Source organism: Eumetopias jubatus, unplaced genomic scaffold (assembly GCF_037043125.1).
Source record: "Eumetopias jubatus isolate StellerSeaLion01/CBP00866 unplaced genomic scaffold, mEumJub1_p1.0 scaffold_10, whole genome shotgun sequence".
Classification (NCBI taxonomy): Eukaryota; Metazoa; Chordata; class Mammalia; order Carnivora; family Otariidae; genus Eumetopias; species Eumetopias jubatus.
This window is the reverse complement of record NW_028274816.1, coordinates 26,808,503-26,821,345: the sequence shown is the minus strand read 5'-3', so window position 1 is coordinate 26,821,345 and position 12,843 is coordinate 26,808,503. Positions and strand designations below refer to the sequence as shown.

The 12,843-nt window shown below is 42.2% G+C and overlaps 1 protein-coding gene across 3 annotated transcripts in view; it reads right to left on the bottom strand.

Annotated features, from left to right (window-relative positions):
• Positions 1 to 12,843, bottom strand: part of HYDIN (HYDIN axonemal central pair apparatus protein) — a 312,800-nt gene that overhangs the window by 192,839 nt on the left and 107,118 nt on the right. For all 3 annotated transcript variants that reach the window (XM_088027478.1, XM_028090615.2, XM_088027479.1), the window contains exons 14-17: positions 10,142 to 10,242; positions 7,825 to 7,960; positions 5,051 to 5,215; positions 3,594 to 3,746 (exon numbers count right to left, since the gene is read on the bottom strand). In XM_088027478.1, coding sequence (XP_087883604.1) covers positions 3,594 to 3,746; positions 5,051 to 5,215; positions 7,825 to 7,960; positions 10,142 to 10,242 — 555 coding nt within the window. The remainder of the gene's footprint in view (positions 1 to 3,593; positions 3,747 to 5,050; positions 5,216 to 7,824; positions 7,961 to 10,141; positions 10,243 to 12,843) is intronic.

Genomic DNA, 12,843 nt, shown 5'->3' with positions numbered 1-12,843 from the left:
ATTCTCTCAACCAAGAGAACTTCAGTTATCTGATCTGCTCAATGGGGACACTGCAAACCTTAAGGGAGTGGGTATGTTTGAGGACACAGAAAGTTATGGCATAAATCATATTCAACAGAAGAGTTGAGCTAGGAGCTAAAACCCAAGTACTATGTCGTAAATGTATGCCTTAGTAAACAAAGCTACTATTTTGCAAAATCTATAAGAAACAAAAAAATATATATAAAGAGGTATAACAACTGCATTTGGTCTCGGATTCATGCCCATTTCTTTTCCTTTTTCCATATACCTTTTTCCTTACTTGTTTCCTTCCATAGATGCAGTGGTTCATTCCCATAGCAGAGCTAATGTACCCACTGAAAACTGAGAAACAGCTCATTCTATCTTCTCTTCACACACACATCATGCGGTGTGATCTCTTAAGACGGTCCTAGGGTGCAGAGGACTACCATACTCTTGCCTCATTTCTGCCGTCACCCAGAGAGAAGGCAGGGGCGCTGTGGGTAAAGCAGAGCCTACACACTCTGGCCAAAATGGCCTTTCTCTGCTTTGCTCTCACATTCTGATATTTTTAACCCTCCAAACCAGAGGTGACTTACTCTATTGTTTTGAGTCCTTCATCTTAAATCCAAATAAATCAGCCACAGCGAACCTTTAGGGGAGGCTGGTCTTTCAGCCATCCCAAAGCAAAGGAGAACTTAACTGTTCCAGGTCACACAACACTCTTTTACTAATCAATTTTTTTTTTTAACACTCAGAACAAGTTAAGCTTTACTGAAACAGAAAAAAAATATAATCTTCACTGTTTCTTCACTCCATATTATACTAAGAAGTTTCAGGGTTTTTAGTTATTTTTTTTTAATACAGCATTTATTTCTGAGAAATTCAGAAACACTCCAAGTGTAATTTATTTTCCCAACAGCATGATGAAGGTGGGCTTCCAGCTTCCTATCTCCTGCCCCTGCAGCTGATGGCAAATACATGTCTCTTGCCAAGCAAGGGAGAATCTAATCACAATGGTTGCTGTGATGTGTGGGCCATGCACAAGGCTGAGCGTGGCAAGCAGCTGACAGTGGGAGCCGCATCGCGGGAAGGCTGACATTTTCCAACAGCCAAAAGAGGAGAGAAGATGAGCCCGCTTCTCAGGGCATCCAGCAGGAAGAGAGAACTTCCAGACCTGAATCCTTAGTAATCATAGAAGTGAAGAGTGTGCCCTTGCCCTGCTTATCTCTGAGTGAGAAATGAAATGCAACAAATACTTGACTACCGCTAAGGTGGGTACTGAACTCTCAGCTTACTTAGGGAAAAAAACTAGTAACTGAAACTTTTCCCTAATGCCTGGTAATTTCTGTGAGAATGAATTTGCAGGTTCAGCACTGTACATCAATTTCAAAATTTAGTAAATGGTATTTTTATTTCTTCCCACTGTAGTTAATTTCCCAGTTAGTGTCATTCAATTCCTATAATATTACCACATTAGTATTTATTTACTAGGATATCCACAAAAAAATCCAGCTGAAATATGAAAGGAGTTAACTTTTCAGCCATGAGAATTACAGTTGAAACTACTTTTATGCTGGAAGTACAATCAGCTCAACCAACACCAGTTTTCCAAGAGAGGGTATGCGGGAAAAACAGTCTACAACAGATCGCTCATATCACACGTTTGGCTGCTTGGAACTGGAGCTTGCTCGTTTAAGAGGATACTAAAGAATCAAAAGATGGAATCACGCAACCTTTGTGGAAAAGAAAAAAATCCCATTTTAACAACCAGCTGGGTCATTCAATCTGTAAACTGTATTAGTAAAAACCAATAGATTCTTGGTGTGATTTTTTGGTTTTTAACATGTATCAAAAAGTGAAATCTGGAGCTACCTGAGAATGAACCAGGTGGCGGGTGCTACCCTGGTACCTAAGCGTTCTGGTGGTTTCCGCCCATCCCTTCCTCTGTAATCTGCTCGGACCCTCCCGGGCCACCTCGACAACTGGGATGTCTCTCTGCCTCCTCCACTGGGAACTCAGCACACACAAAGCTGGACCACAAGCAACCCTTCCTAGGCAGTATGCTTGCTTTCCACCAAACCATCAACAAACTCATTGGATAAAGACTAGCCGAGGCGTCTTTTCTGTAGGATTTTTCTTTAAATATTATTAGACATTATTCTCCACACAAGACCCACAAGGCACTGGGACAAGGGTGCGGTTGTGTCCAAAGCTCATGCTACAAAGAGCAGTGCCTGTGCAGGAAATGGCTGCCTTTATAAGAACTAATGACAAATGATAATAAAAAGGAACAACAGTAAATGAGTGCTTATTGGGACCAATGACTCTGAGGAGCCGCCACAAGTCAGCAGAAAACTATGATCCTGTTCCTTCTAATGGGTGACTTTTAAAAAATTAATAATTGATTTTTCAGAAATATCTGACAAATACTAAAACCAAATGTTAGCATTCATTCCAATATCAATAACTTGGGGATAGGAGAAGGGCTATGCTGGTAAAATTTTATATTTAAATTTATAAACATTTTTCTAAAATTAAAAATATTTTCAATTGCTGGATGAGAAATTTCTAAATTCTGTAAAAATTGGTATTATCTGTTAAAAATTAGCTTATAGATGACTAGCAGATCTAAATATCATTATAAAATACACAGACATAAGACAGACTCATTCTAGAACTATTACATATCTATTTTTGCATCAATCCTTGTTTTGCTGTTTTCTTTAATTTCAACTTTTGGCAAATACTATCTTGCTGTATTTCACACATCCTTATAAACTACGTTAAAATATTGCTAAAAGGAAGAGAGGATAAAACTAGAATAAGTATGCTAACATATTTGTGGCCAAAAGGGTTCAAATTAAATATAAAAAGGCATTTTCAGTTACAGAGACATTTAAAAGGTGCCAATTATTTTCACGTTCTTGTACGTGAGCTGGGAACATGCTGGGCATGAACTTTGCTCTCCTGGTCCAAGAGATCACTGTGCACCCTGAGGACAGGCCAGCCAGGTGCCAGTCACCAGGGTCCCTTCTGAGGGAGAGAACACAGGGCTCATAGCCATTCAGGAGGTAACCTCGTCAGGCAGTTTCTCTCTGAAGTTTGAGATGCGACAAGCAATTTATATTCTTTCTTTGGTCATTTAAGGCTGTTCATTTTTCATATGTGATTTACTAATTATGGAATGTTTGGCTTTCTAGAATCAAAGACTATTATAAAATGTCATTTTAAAAAATCTTTAACTTTTGCACTATGTTTATAAGTAAAATATTCTGCTAACTTTAAAAAAAAAAAAAGGTGTTTTCTGGAGGTGGGGGCTTAGGTATACTTCAGTAATAAGATCTTTGAAGCATCCTCCCGAAATTATACTAAATATATTTGCTTGTTTACCAAACTATATGCATATTGTGTTTCTTAGCCAACAAAAGGGTTATAATAAAGAGGAACTGGGGATGAGAATGACAGTCGAACCATATAAATCTCTACTTCTGGTGATCATTTTCAAAGGCATTTTGTAAAAACAGGACCACTGCCTATAAGTATAGGCGAAGCTGTATTTTCATCCCATGATTATCCCGCCATCTACTCACCATGCGTGCTTGAAATAATGCGGGGATGAAGGACTGGTTAGATAGGTTGAGAATCCTCGGGTAGTCCTTTAGGACATAGATATTGCCAAAATCAACTTGAGTGGGATGTACATAGATAACTGGGCCTTCTCCGATGCTTTTTATGCGACATACCTGTGTTCCACGCAAGAGAAAGAACAGGAGAATAGCTAAAAATGGCTGGCCTTGGAGACTGTTTGAAACAGAAGCTTCCGGCCACCACTTTTATAAAGTGCAGCGGCATTAAAGGGTGCTTATGAGAACTGTCATTCCTTCTCTCTGTACTCTGTGGTCAGAGGGACACAGAGATGGCCATGCTGGTCAGATCCATGAATCCAGCCTGGAATTCCTCCCCAAGAAGGATGATTGGCTTGCCTGGTCAGCCCAAGATGCATACTGAGAGGAAACAATAGGGCTGTCCACGACACACAGCTGTGTAGGTCGGGGACTGAAATCCACCTTGTTCTGCTCTCCCCAGCCCTGTGCCTTCACCAAGGCATGGTGTTTGCCTGAGGAAGAGGGGCCTTCTTCTTTTGTCTGCTCAGCAAGTGACCTTCTCATGGCAGGTGCCTGCACCAGTGGCACTTTACGAGTTGGCCTGTCTTTGTGATGCTTTTTAAGTCAGGTGGCTTATCTATGGCACCTTACATGAAGAGATAAAAGCAAAACCCTAGTTTACTCTGTAAACATTCAGAATCACTTCAAACAAACAGCAACAGTATTTTACTATTGCAGAATGAAAATGTAAACCAGAAGATAGCAAATATGGAGTATGCAAGAAGTACAGCGATTTTAACTGTAATTCTTGCCTTGTCAAGTTTTGCCATTCTAACCGGTGTAAGGTGGTATCTCAATGTGGTTTTGATTTGAAATACTGGGTATTTACCCCAAAGATACAGATGTAGTGAAAAGAAGGGCCACATGCACCACAACAGCCAAAGTGTGGAAGGAGCTGAGATGCCCTTCAACAGACGAATGGATAAAGAAGATGTGGTCCATATACACAATGGATTATCAGTCATCAGAAAGGATGAATACCCACCATTTGCATTGACATGGAAGGAACTGGAGGGGATTATACTGAGTGAAATAAGTCAAGCAGAGAAAAACAATTATCATGTGGTTTCACTTATTTGTGGAACATCAAGAATAGCATGGAGGACATTAGGAGAAGGAAGGGGAAACTGACGGGGGGGTGGAAATCAGAGAGGGAGACAAACCACGAGAGACTCTGGACTTCGGGAATCAAACTGAGAGTTACAGAAGGGAGGGGGGAGATGGGTGGTGGGTATTAAGGAGGGCAAGTATTGCGTGGAGCACTGGGTGTTATATGCAAACAATGAATCATGGAACACTACATCAAAAACTAATGATGCACTGTATGCTAACATAAAATAATTTTTAAAAGTTTAACTGTAATTCTGAAAATTGGCTCTCACCATAGGGGGGTCCGGGCTCCCAAAGGTCGAGATGTAAACTGTGGACCTATATTCCCCAGTGACCTGGGTCTCCAGGGCCAGAGGTATGTGAACGGTGCTGTGGGGAGGGATGACTCCACAGGGCATGGGGCTGGAGAGTAACACGGCAGGTGTGTCTCCATATACCTGGTGGGAGAGAAAAGCCAGATGGATAAGCAAGTCCCTGGCAGGGTATGAATGAAATAGCATATTAAGTTATTTTGAAACAAGTGTCATTCTGAGTCCACGGAGGTTCTTTAAGAGTGTGTCACCATTCAGGCAAGTGAATGGGGATGAGCACCTCAATTCTGCTAAAGGGAAGAGGGGTGTGCATGAGGCCCCAATCCAAAGTGCACAACCCAGCAAGATGCTGAAATTATCCGCAACGTGAATTAGTCCATGGGGCCGAATTCCTTGGCCTGGCCCTCCAGGTCTTCATGCTTCACCCCCTCCCCCAACCTCGTCCCTTTGTGCTTTGTCAACAGAGGCTCCTGGTATTTCCTGAACACATGATACTGCTTCCTACCTCCAGCCCTCTGTACTTGTGTTACTCTTCCTGGAATGCCCCCTCCCTTCGACTGAGCTGAATATCCATCCTGAACACCTGCAGGTATCCCCCATGCTCTAGACCCAGGGCTTTTCCCTGTCCCCAGGGGGCATCCTGTAGTCCATTAGTCCACAGTGTGTACTATCTATGTGTCCATCTGTTCCATGGACTGTCAAACTTCCTAGGGCATGACCTGGGCCTCTCCTCAATACATGCCCATTTTCTGGCCCAAAACATATGCTTAGTATGTGTTTTTTTAAATGGCAAAATAGGTAGGTGAATGAATGAATGAATGAATGAATGTTAACCAGCGTTTATCACTGTATGTTCTTCAAAACCTTGCTCTGTAACATATTACAAGTTTTTTTTTTAAAGATTTATTGATTGTATTTGAGAGAGAGAGAAGGGAAGCAGGGGGTGGGGCAGAGGGAGAGGGAGAGAATCTCAAGCAGACTCCCTGCTGAGTGTGGAGCCCGACATTGGGCTCAATCCCAGGACCCTGAGATCATGACCTGAGCTGAAATCAAAAGTCAGCCACTCAACCAACTGAGCCACCCAGGCACCCCACCCCACTAGCTTTTATGAAAAACAGCAACAAATACAACTTTAAAAATGACCATGACCAAATAAGTTAGTACTTCTGGGAAACCTCACCTCCTGGAAAGAAAAACAGAGCGTACAGATTTTGGCTGTCCAGAGACCCCCCCCATGGTCTTTACACTTGGGCTGGCCTAACACGGCCTAATCTAACTCAGCATGCCGATGCAGCAGTACTCTGCCAGCCTTACTCGGGCCTGAAGCCAAAGGGAAGATCAGCAATGCCGATTCTGTCTTTATCTAATATTTTGATATTTTGTTTTAATTTTGCATTGATTTGGATTTCTTAAAATGTGACATGAAAATATGACTTATCTTGATGACTGAGTTTTTTGGCTCCCCCTTTAAATTCTGTGCTCAAAGCTAGCACCTCACCCTTCTCCCAGCCTAGCTGTGCAGAAAAAGCTCCCTCATCACCCCAGGGGCAGGCTCTGCTATGAGTTCTCGAGATGATCATGTGCCACTCAAGGCTAGCCTGTTCCACTGTCAATCACCTAAAAGTTAGAAAAGTTGTCTCCCATCAACCCAACCCTTGGCTTCTGGTTTTGTCTCAGAGAACCCCATAGAATAATTCTAATTTCCCCTTTTACGTAATGGCCCTTCAACTAGTAAAGGATGGCTATTTCATCCTGTCTTTTCTGTTCCTGATTAAACACTGTGCTTCTCATAGAACTTGGATTTCCAGATGATGTTGATTGCCATTCTGGTTACTCCACACACGATTTTTTTTTTATGTTTCCACTAAAAAATTATGATGTCAAGATCTGAAGATAAAATCTGGCACTGCCTTGATCAGTGGCCATCTCCTTCCTTTAGCTGACCCCTGTGTTCCTCTGATACAGCCTAACCTGCTTTGGTTCCATGGCTTCCATACTGGTCTTTGAACTCATTTTGAACCTATGGTCAAATAAAAACCCCATTTGATTTGGGGTTTTTTTGCATGAATTTTTACTAGAGTACTGTCCTTACAGAGCAATAGAGTTTTAAATCCAAATGCATTCTTGGTAAATTGCATCCCTTTAGTAATCTTCCATTATTTTGATCTGTACAGATAGTTTTGAATCTTTAATCCACATGTATTTAATTGCTTAAGTGTCCCACTTAGCTAGGTGTAGTGGCATGCGGACAGATCCATTTCATAAAACATTAGGAGACGATTTCTTTTTTTCTTGTGTAGTATCTCTAGCCTTCTAGTTCAACGAGTCCATTTATAAATATTGCATTACCGTATCTTAGTGATGGTGTTCAAGTCACAGCCATGGCCATAAATGAAAACTCCTAGCTCTGCCTCATTTCCCATGAATGATTAATTCATAGGCAATGAATTGCAGGTGCAACTTCTGCATGTTGGCTTAATTGACCCTCTCCTTTTTTTATCAAAGACAATTTCCCTGGGAAATTAATAACTGTTTACACCTGTAGCTGCTCAATCATGCAGGTGGCAATCCAGCTGCGGCTCTATGACCCCATGCCCAGATTATCCCAGGGTTAAAAATCAGAATAACAGAAGGTCATGTGTTGAGGAATATGGCTCTTTAGAAGGGTTTCTCTTTCTCATCAAGAAAATCCAACCAAAGAAAAATCAACACTGAAAAAGGATAACATAACTCACCTGAGGCAGGACCGTATAGCACCCTGGGAGGTCATCATGATTGACAAGCTGGACTGCTTTCTCGTAGGGGTACTTCAGGAAGCAGTGCCCGAAGTCCACCTCTGGGTTAACCATGTGGAGGGTAGGTACAATACACCTGCTCAAAGGAAGGAGCCCATTAAAGAATTCACAAGGATAGCGAGCTTGTTTACATATGGAGAAGGCAGAGTTCCAACTTAAACACCATTTGTCACTGTCACAAAAGTTTTTCTCTAATGACTATATCAATCATTTTCAAATCTCCTCTCCTGTCATCCCTATCCTTAGCCCCCAGTCACCACTTTTTAATAAAAAAAAAGGGCTGGAAGCAGGACTCTATTTAAACAGCAGTCTTCCATGGTAATGACTAACATTTCCATTGTTTTTCATATTTGGCCTTGTTTTGCCAAGGCGCCCCCACAGTTCCAGATCCTTCGGGTAGTGGATCGGTTTCCAAGTCAAATAGGGCCAATGCCACCAGCATGGGGTCCTAACTAGCTGTGACACTTTGGGCCAGAGTCCCCCAGGGACTAGCTACAGTCTGTACCATCCTAAATTATGGTAATAATTCTAATTCCTGTGCAGAACAGCTGTCTTGGATCAGTAGGCTCAGACAGCTGCTCGACCTGGAACTGGCACGGACAGTGGTGACAATACAGCGCCATGGTGAGGAGTACTGGTGTCTGAATCAAGAGCCAGGCTCAAATACTGACCTTAACAGGTACAAGCTTGAACAAGTTGCTGTCCCTCCCAGAGTCCCATTTTGCTCAGAGGTAAAATGAAGGTAATCCTAGGGACTGACGAAAGCATAATGAACTCTTCTCAAAGCGTTGTGGGAAATACAGGAGGTAATGCGAATGAACAGCATAGCACAGTGCCCACAGCACTGAGCAAGAGCCCACTCAGTGAGAGCTGATTAACCTGTGCTAGAGGGCACAGCAAGCTGTCACTGCCTGCTCTCTGCAAGTTCTAAAAGCGATTCTTTTGTTGAGGGTCTTCAAGCAGTTCCTACAGATTGCACCAAAAATAATGACATGAAAGAGAGTCTTGTTAACCCAAAGTTTGAGGTTTAGCATGGGATCGGTGTTCATTTTTAGCTAGAATGGAGTTGCCAGTTGACCTGATGACTTTCATAACGCTAATCCTTTACTACCTGAATACTGTGGTTGATAGGACTTACAGTATTCGACTTGGGTCACAGAGTATACATGGCAGGAAACACATAGCTGCTTAAGACACCCCCCGCCTTTTTATTAAATCAGGATTTCCTATTGCTACCTGCTGGGAAAGGGGGCTGAGGAGGGGGAGTATCAGAATAGATGCACCCAGAAAGGAAAAGAAATGCAAGACTAGGCAAAAAGGTAAACCTGGGTATAGAAAGGACCAGATGAGAGCCTTTGCTGTATTTAAACAAACAAAATGATTAGTTAGGTCTTTGGAAGGAACACTAAGTAGACCATTGCAAGGCCTTGACCTTTAAGTCTTTTACGGTACATCTTCCACAATTCATGAGACCTAAACCCTAGGGATGGACATGTTATCAGGTTTTTACTAAGTAATTTCATGTAGATGATGGCATTTTCATACATACCCCCTAAAGTCCCAGACCTGGACACCTGTTTGCTTTGGCAAAATTGTGGCCCATGATTTTATTTATTTACTTAGGATCACCGTCATCATCAGTGTCACATTCCACCCTGGGAAAGACGGTAACTTGGTCAAGGAGACACAACTGACAAATGGCAGAGCCAGGATCTTCAGCTGGCCCCAGAGCTCACTGCTGCCTCTATTAAAACACAGAGAAGGTGGGGATGGTTCTGAGGAGTTGATGTGGTTAGAGGGCCTCATTTGGGCGGCATTTAAGTCGTGGTAACAGTGTCCCAAGGCAGGATGTCTCGCTAAATGGATCTCCCACTGCAGGACTGTGAACACTGTTCTTTCTGGGCATAACCTTGAAGTACTATATTTAAAGATAAAAATAAAAACCAGCAACTGGTCATTTTTTCCTGGTAAAACCTTTTCAGTTATTTACTGGGAAAGGCAGACCATTAGAAAGCACTATTATTCTTAACACCTGCAAAACACACACACACACACATCCCTTCTCTTATCTCCACCAAAGGTGCAGTTGGCTGTTCCAAAGCTTTGTTGTTTGAATATCAGATTTAGCTTCCCTTCCCAGGAAAGCAGAACAAATGCAGTGGGAACTGATTGCAGGCGTGCTGCCTCTAGGAGATGCAGCCCGTTACTGGCAGCCCAGGGGATGCTGGGGAAGAGAGAAAGCAGGTGAGTGTGATACCTCGCGGTAATTAGGAGCGCCAGCACTTCTTCCCCGATGCCCTCCACATCCACCACCAGCGCCAGCTCATATTTCTGCACAGTGTTGGAGCACAAGGTCACCTGGAAAGAAAAAGGTGAAAAGCGGCTCTCTGCAAGGCCAGCCCTCCCTCTGCTCAGGGGGGAAAGGAGCAGGGGAGGGCCACCGGATGAGTAGGGCTTCTAAGTACTTTATTATGGGATGTATGGCATTTTACATTTTTAGTGGAACAAGTTACATTTCGGGGTCAGGGCCTACTGAGGTTTTTCAAAGGCCAGGTTAGAAACCAAATGGCTTTTAGCACAATAGGTTTGCTCATTTCTGAGAAGACTGTATCAGAGAAGTCATATACCTGCATCGGGGGAAAAATGACCCTGAAGGATGAGCCATATCAAACAAATTTTAATTACTCAATTTAAATTGTTCTCTATGCCTCTGGGCTATATCCATTATGAAAATTCAATACACCAGTAAAACACTATAGCTAAGTCCCTCTTAGAGCAAAATAAATGAACATTACCATGACAGTTCCAGAAACCGGCATAAGGAGTCAACTAAATAGTCTTTTCAAGAAAAATCAAAATCTTGGGATGCCTGGGTGGCTCAGTCAGTTAAGCATCTGCCTTCAGCTCAGGTCATGATCCCAGGGTGCTGGGATCGAGTCCCACATCGGGCTCCCTGCTCAGTGGGGAGTCTGCTTCTCCTTCTGCCTGCTGCTCCCCGCTTGTGCTCGCTCGCTGACAAATAAGTAAAATCTTAAAAAAAAAAAAATCAAAATCTTCTCTCTCCCCTTACCCTCCATATTATTAAAGCAGAAAACAGGAAGCTCCAAATAAAGGTCTATTCAAGGACAATATGTGCCCAGTATATATATTTTACCCTATGTTTTGTTATTTATTATTGTGAAATTTTACATTCAGGCTGTTGAAGTCTTGTCACAATTTTTAATTGCTTAAAGATGATTTGTAGTGGAAGAGATACTTCTAAATGTGGAGAACAGCTTCTGACATAGGTGAAAGCTTTTCTATCTATAAATTATGTATGAAGGACTAATTAAAAATCTTTTCTTGGTTGCAAAGGGAATCATTGGATGCAAATTCTAGTCTACGCAGACATGGTTGAAGTATAGTTCAGGAGCGAAAACTGAAGCTTAAAGAAAGCTTTTCTAAATATAAAGGGGAAAAGAAGATGGAGCTGTTGATTTGGAAAGCAAACTTGTCAGATTCAGAGAGAAGTAGTTGCCCCAGCATGCAGAGATGCCTGGAGTGAGGAAGCCCTGTTTATATCTCTGAGCCAAGGTCAGAAGGCAGAAGAACAAGGAGCTCTGGCAGAAGGCTGCTAGATGGATGCCATGGCTTCTGAAGTCTTCCTGTGTGATGTGCGAGAGGCAAAAAGGAAAGGTAGGTAATGTGTAAGCTGAGCACTAAATACAAAATAAATTCTTTGCAACAGTGCTTCTTCCTGGGAAAGTCACAGGTAGAAACTGCTATGATCTGAATGGTTGTGTCCTCCCCACTCCCCCCGCCAACAAAATTCATATGTTGAAGTCCTAACCCCAGTGTGATGGTAATTAGGAGGTGGGGCCACCTGGGGGTGATTAGGTCATGAGGGTGGAGCCCTCATGAACAAGATTAGTGCCCTTATAAAAAAGATCCCACAGAGCTCCCCAGCTCCTCCCACCATGTGAGGACTCAGGAAGTCAGCAGTCTGCCACCTAAAAGAGGCCCCTCACCAGAACCCTACCATTCTGTCACCCTGATCTCAGACTTCAGTCTCCAAACTGTGAGAAATAAATTTCTGTTGTTTATGAGCCACCCAGTCTTGAGTATTTGTAAAAATAGCAGCCCAAGCAGACTAAAACCACAACCCTGAGAAGTTATAACAATATATGATATAAACCTCATTAGGTCCATGGAGAAGCCCTTGGAAGAGCCAAGAAGTCCCAGAAGAGAGAGATTGAGGATGAGTGGATTCATGGTGAGATATTATAAAACATTTAAAACAAATGTGGGGGATAAGACCATAGCTGAATTAAATATTCAAAGATAATGACTAAAGAGAAAATTACCAACCTTAGCTATGGAAGCCTTATTTTTTTTCTTTCCCAGAAAAAGATAAAATAATTTCAACTTAGTAGCCTTCAATAATGCTAGACCTAACTCTTCGGAGAAGCAAAAGTAAGTGAGGGAGGACAGTAAAACATTTCTCAGTTAGCTGTGAAATAATTCTGCTGGTGGCCATAACGAGAGCATCACACTGTGGGTCTAAATATAAACCACTGTTAGGAATATCACATCTACATTCATCATGAGGTCCAGATTTGTATTAAAAAACTGGGTATCATCTGTGGCACAAATCTGGACTTTTATTGGTATAACCGATTTGATTCTGAAGGAAAGTAGGCCTTAGTTATCAATGAATTCTTAAATCTTTTAATATTTGTACCACCATGTACACTATCTATAATAGAGCAGCAGTTACACTATGAATCACTAGGATCCATTGTTCTGGTGAAGGCAATGCATCTAGATTCATGGAAATGCCCTAGAGCAGTGTCTGTTCTTTTTGCCCAATATATTTGTAGCTAGTTTCTCTGGCCCCAGTAGTTTCTTCCTTTACAGGCCCACTTTTCCATGTGAATTAGAGGCACTCTCTCCCACTGATGGTGGGCATGGAAAGCACAC